Source organism: Arachis ipaensis, chromosome B05 (assembly GCF_000816755.2).
Source record: "Arachis ipaensis cultivar K30076 chromosome B05, Araip1.1, whole genome shotgun sequence".
Taxonomy (NCBI): Eukaryota; Viridiplantae; Streptophyta; class Magnoliopsida; order Fabales; family Fabaceae; genus Arachis; species Arachis ipaensis.
Genome location: NC_029789.2, coordinates 23,165,220 through 23,171,477, shown reverse-complemented (window position 1 = coordinate 23,171,477; position 6,258 = coordinate 23,165,220). Strand labels below are relative to the sequence as shown.

Sequence of the window (6,258 nt, the reverse complement as noted above, 5' to 3'; positions counted from 1 at the left end):
AATAGAATTATAATACAAGTAAAAAAAATATTACATACAAAAAAAAATAACAATAACATAAAAAAACTCATAAAAAAATCAGAAATTTTATAAAAAATAATAATATATATAAGAGAGTATTAGAGAAAAATATTATAAAAAAAAATAAACATACGAAGATGAAAGACATAATTGGTACATAAAATATAAAATTCAATTCAACTTAAAAATATCAACAAAAAATCTAGAATTTTTAATTTTTGGTAAACGTGAGTTTAAGACAGAAATTACTTTTATGTTTATAGGATAAAGTGTTGCCAAACACAAAGATGAAGCGTTTAAAAAACTCAAACCGGTTACTCTCTTCTGCAAGGCAAATCAAAACACATCCTAAATCATCTACAATAAACTTAACTGACTTTCTCGAATGCACAGGTCTTACTGGGACGCGTGGTTAGCTCTGATCCATAGATCTCCGAAAACTGTAAAAACTGTGATATTGGACAACTGCGTGTCGGAATGCACATGCATAATTGAAATGTTAAAAAAGTGGTGTAATGTAATAAATAAAATAAAATAAATAAAATAAAATAAAAACGGAACTGCAATGGAAAGAGAAAGCACATTGCAAGCGCTAAAAGAGAACAACAAAAAACCCTTCAAACAGTTGGAGTCTTTTTTGTTCTTCAAAATGACACAGTTTCAAACACGTTGAGATCTCTAGCTCCGAACCCTGATTGAAGAAGAACTAAAGCCACATTGGTTTGGGGTTTATGCTTATGCGTGTTTCTTCGTTGCATCTTCTTCTGATTGATCTCCACCATGGACAAGAACTGCAGCAGCAACAGCTTCAACAGCATGAAGAGGCTTGCGTTCTCCGAACCCTTCATGTCACAGAGGAGAAAAGTAGTTTCTGGTTTCAGTTTAGGCCTTGGAGCTTCTCTCCTTTTTCTCACTCTTCTATTCCTCAACACTTCCCTTATACCTCCCAAAGTTCAAGTCTTTCTTCAAGGATCTGGTTCCGCCATTTCCAATTCTTCTTCTTCTTCCTTCTATTCTTGGTCATTTTCCATCAGAACCAAACATCCCTTCTCTTCTTCTTCTGCGGCGAATAATAATGATGCTTCTCTCACTGTGAGTTCCCCGCAGAGGGATGAAGAACGAATTGAAGAAAGTCGCGGAGTGAATGCTTCAAGTCAGGGTTTGAACAAGAACACACGGTTTGCGAATTTCACCGTCGGTGGTGAGAATGCAACGCTTAATAGTAGTGAAGTGCAACAGTTTCCGCTGAAATCCAACGCTGAGAACGTTACATTGGTCACTGAGATTGGGAACTTCACTGATAATAGGGTTGTCAAAGATGTGGACTTTGCTGCGAATGCAACTGTTTCTTCTTCTGGTGAATCAAACGTGACTTCTGTTAATAATAATAATAATAACAATAATAATAATGATAATGTAACTGTGGTTATTGATGATGGTGGTTCTTCTTCACAAGATGTGAAGATGGAGGGTCGTTTTAGTTTAAATGATGAGAATTGTGATATCTATGATGGTATGTGGGTAAGGGATGATTCAAAGCCATATTACCCCTTAGGTTCATGTCCACTCATCGATAGGGATTTTGATTGCCACCTTAATGGAAGGCCTGATAGTGATTATGTGAAATGGAAATGGCAGCCACATAAATGCGACATTCCAAGGTATGATTGTTCTTTTCTGTGGTTTTTTCAGTAACATGTGCGAAATATTGTTATTTTTATTGTTATTATTAGAAAAATGCAAGTTGTCTATTAATAGTAGTTGTAGTAATTATATTAAATTAATGAGTGTACCGAAATATTAAACTGCAACTTGGATTGCTGAAAGATTAGATGTATGAAGGTTTAGAAAATGGAGTAGAATGGAGAAGGACTAAAAGAGGGAAAGGGGTGGCTTAGATGTACATGATGAAAGGGAAAAGGGTTACTGTTTCTGTCAAACTCAGTAAAATGGTTCCATCCATGGAAAACCGATTCCTGATTAAAGTTATGTGTCTGATCCAGATCTTAAATTACAAGTCATTCACATTACCACCGACAAGAGATTCCCAAATTAGCAATATTATATTGTTTTCTATGAAGGGATTAATTACAACTTAGTTATATTTACAAGTACCGAAATGCTAGTTTACTTCTATGAAATTTCAATATAACCTATATAATTTCTTTTAGTTAGCTCAATTTCTGGGTAAAATGTAAATGCCAGTGCACTACTTACCATTTAGAGGTGAGTTGTTCCCTTAACACTCTCATGGATTATGGAGTATTAACAATGTTCAGTAAAGTTTTGATTCTATTGACTTAAAAGGTAGAGAATTATGGGATCCACTGGTAAATACTCTGCAACCAGAGTCTACAACTAACTGGGGTAAAATAGTGGATCTCTCAGGATATAAGAATCTTGATTCTTCTTTTGCGCATAGTTCCGTGTGTTTTAATTGCAGTTTTGGTTTACTATCAATTTTATTTATAAGCAGACTAGTGCCAGTCATCTTAAATTAATATCCAAATGCTTATGTTGTATGTTTATTAATTACTGACGTGATCTTTCAGTTTGAAAGCAACTGATTTTCTGGAGAGACTGCGAGGTCAGAGGCTAGTTTTTGTGGGGGATTCACTGAACAGGAACATGTGGGAGTCGATGGTGTGTATACTACGTCAAAGTGTCAAGGACAAGAAACGTGTTTTTGAAATTTCTGGAAGACATGAATTTAAGAAGAAAGGTGTTTATGCTTTTAGATTTGAGGCAAGTTTTCGGAACATATATAAGATTGTGATGCAGATATCTTGTAATGGTATTATCTCATCGAATACTTTCTTGTGTTGATAGGATTATAATTGCTCAGTAGATTTTGTTAGTTCACCATTCATTGTTCGAGAGTCAACTTTCAAAGGCATAAATGGATCATTTGAGACATTAAGATTGGATTTGATGGACCAGACAACTACTGTATATCATGATGCTGATATCATTGTCTTCAATACTGGCCACTGGTGGACGCATGAAAAAACATCTAAGGGGTGAGTTTGGTTGGTGCTCAGAAGCAAAGATGAATAACATGATCTACATAATTCATGTTTCCCATATGAAATTATCATTGTTTGTGCTTTTGTAATGTGAGATTGCTTTCCTATTTGAGATATTAATCTGTGTTCTCTTAACTCACAGAGAAGACTACTATCAAGAAGGCAACCATGTATACCCAAGACTCAAGGTTTTGGATGCATTTAGAAGGGCTTTGACGACTTGGGCTAGATGGGTCGACAAAAATATTGATGCCAACCGAACTCAGGTTGTCTTCAGAGGATACTCAAATACCCATTTCAGGTATTGCTCTTTTAAATGGTTCCCAAATTTGTCTTAAGTCTGGAATTTCTACTTTACAATACCTTTTATGTGGAACTGTGGACTCTTGAATAGCGAAAACAACTTTGTGATTGGAAGTTCATGCATTATTTAAAACCAGACATGAAAACATGCCGATATCCTATCTTTGTGATATGTAGTATCTTTTTGCTCAGTTGCCCTTTTTCTGGTAGGATGAGATTATGCGGAGCGGTATACTTTTGAAGTCTGCCTCTGAGTCTCTGACTGATATTGTGCAATATTGGTTTATTCATTGCAAACATATGGAGATATAAACGGAAAAGTTCTTATTTGTTTAACTTAAATAAAATCTGTAATTGATAACTTAGCATTGTATCTTGTTAAGCCACGTTCATGTTTTTACTCGTTAAACCCTGTTGTGATTAGTTTGAAACTTAAGCAGAAATTTTCTTCAAGAAGAATATCATCTAGCTGAACTGGTTTAGCTTTGATGGCCTGCCCTCAATAATAAGAATTAGTGACATTGTAGAATTGATTGCTGAATACCAGAATGCCGTCAACTCTTGAAATGTATTTTATGTATTGTATTGTATTTGTACCATTGTCCAGATTCGGAATTGCATACATTGGCAATGTATTGACTCATTCATAAAATGCACTTTCTTTCATCTATTTTATGCCCTTATCTGTTCCATTAATCACTAAATCTAATTAACCAGTAACCACTTACATTATTCATCTGATACACGCTGATCGGTGAATTCTAATAAACTTATCTGACATGGTTTCAGAGGTGGGCAATGGAACTCCGGAGGGCAGTGCCATAAAGAAACGGAGCCGATATATAACACAACTCACTTAAAGAAATACCCTTCAAAAATGAGGGCTTTAGACAATGTCATCTCAAAAATGAAAACACCAGTGATGTATATGAACATATCAAGGCTAACAGATTACAGAAAAGATGGCCATCCTTCTATATACAGAATGGAGTACAAGACCGAAGCCGAAAGGGCTGCCGCCGAGCTACACCAAGATTGCAGCCATTGGTGCCTGCCTGGAGTACCGGATACTTGGAACGAATTACTCTATGCTTCTCTCTTGAAATCTGGAAGAGGCAGTTGGAAAAGCTGAGTAAAGTTGCTGAAAGGCTATGAACACCGGATTTCTCATTCTTTATGCATATATCTAGTTTCAAAACGTGTAAATAATGTTCATCACAGCAGGGTATGATGTCTTCATTCTTCAGTCATAGTTTGTGCAGATGATTAATGAGTGGGAAGTTTATTTGTATTATTTTCTGTATCCATCTAGTTGCAAGCACATTTTAGTCATTCAGCTTGTTTAGCGTTAAGAAAACTGTAGATTTAACAGCATAATTTGATTCGTTGCCTTGGATACTTGGATTCAAAGTAATCGAAGAGTTACTTCTTTTTAGGCTTTAAAGGTGGTTTTTTGATTTTTCCCTGCCCTCTTTTAACCTCCTATATAAAAGTGAGATGACAAACTTGCTCTCAACATTTTTTTTTATCTTTTTCTGTGTTATGAAAATTCAAAAATAATTGCTAAAATTTGAAGTTATCAAAAGTTAAAAAATCGTGTTTACTTGTACATATAAAGAATGGTGATAACTTACATGCAGTAGTTTTTATATGAAGTTAATAGTTAGTTTTTATATGAAGTTAATAGTTAAGAATCGTTACTTTTATATTTTTAACTAGTACCGTAGAAAAATTCAATCCAATTTTGTACATTAAATTCCAGATTTATAACTTATATTGGTTCTCTTTCAGCATATTATAGTGGCATTAGGGTCGTTTGGAACGTGCTTTATTGAGTTGTTAGCACGAGATGGAGTCGTTGGCACCTTTTTAACTCATCCACCAGTGACATTTGAACCAATAATTGATAAATTCCATTTCTTTTTTTGGGGGTACAAAGTACAAACAATTGATAAATTCTTGTGAAGCCAATAAGCGAGAGCACAAGTATCACTGAATAGACATCTACTCACTTAACCTTCAGTGCCATCCATATCTGATATTAAAGTTTCTTTATCTTTAAAATCAACAAGTTTCTTGGGAAAATTTAAAATTGCATGGTTGTATTGTACACTTGTACTACTTCCCCTTAAAGTTTGGTTGCTTAACTTAAACATTGAAATATTATAGGTCCTGCAAGGAGACTAACCAGACTTAATTTAAAAATAAAAGGAGACTATTAGAAAAATTTGGCCTTGCTTGAATTGATTTTGATTATGAGGGATTTAAATTAAACATTATAAGTTAGATGTAAATTGATCCTAATAAGATTTAAGGGTGGACTAGAAAAATGTGTTTGTTAATTATACCAAAATTCAATAATATTAAGCTACCGTTGATACGGAGTAAAATGAATAAGATGTTTTAATTTTTTTTTCCAGCTATTTATTGGCATATAGAAATTATGTGAAGGTACTTTTTAAGAATTAAGTGTACTTTTAGCAAAATTTAATAATAGACTGAAAATTTATAGTAAGAAATATCTGGCTAAAATTGAATGGTGATTGGATTTTTAATTCTGTCTTTTTCCATGATGGATGCATTTTATATGAAGAGGATGGATCAGATATATAAACTAGATAGTTAATGATTCAGTTCCCTGAGAACAACAAACATCAAATCAGAAATGCAATAGTCTAAGGGGGACCATGGGGGAGTTAAGAGGCATGATCATCCTTCATTCCAACCACCTTTGAAAGAAGACTACTCTAAAACCTTGCTAATAATAATCGTAATAATAATAAGAGTTTATTTTTTATGCACTAACATTCTAAAATATTTTACATAATCGTGCAATTATATTCGATTTTTTAAATAATTATTTATGCAGTTAATATAAAAATTAATTATTTTTATTGATGTGGTATTA

The 6,258-nt window shown here is 33.7% G+C and overlaps 1 protein-coding gene across 2 annotated transcripts; it reads left to right on the top strand.

Moving 5' to 3' along the window:
* Positions 583-4,794, top strand: LOC107643337 (protein trichome birefringence-like 2). Of its 2 annotated transcripts, none has more exons than XM_016346947.2 (5): positions 583-1,682; positions 2,574-2,766; positions 2,851-3,041; positions 3,190-3,348; positions 3,561-4,088. In XM_016346947.2, exons 1-5 carry the CDS (start codon positions 802-804, stop codon positions 3,589-3,591), a joined length of 1,455 nt encoding a protein of 484 aa, XP_016202433.1. In that variant the 5' UTR covers positions 583-801; the 3' UTR covers positions 3,592-4,088. The 2 variants fall into 2 exon arrangements, with proteins under 2 accessions (XP_016202433.1, XP_016202432.1); XM_016346946.2 differs by lacking the exon at positions 3,561-4,088 and adding an exon at positions 4,140-4,794 and having other exon boundaries at positions 585-1,682.

Coding starts and splice junctions, on each gene's coding strand:
- LOC107643337 (XM_016346946.2), top strand. CDS start 802: ATGGACAAGAACTGCAGCAGCAACAGCTTCAACAGCATGAAGAGGCTT. Junction 1,683..2,573: donor CATAAATGCGACATTCCAAG/GTATGATTGTTC, acceptor GTGATCTTTCAG/TTTGAAAGCAACTGATTTTC. Junction 3,349..4,139: donor TACTCAAATACCCATTTCAG/GTATTGCTCTTT, acceptor ACATGGTTTCAG/AGGTGGGCAATGGAACTCCG.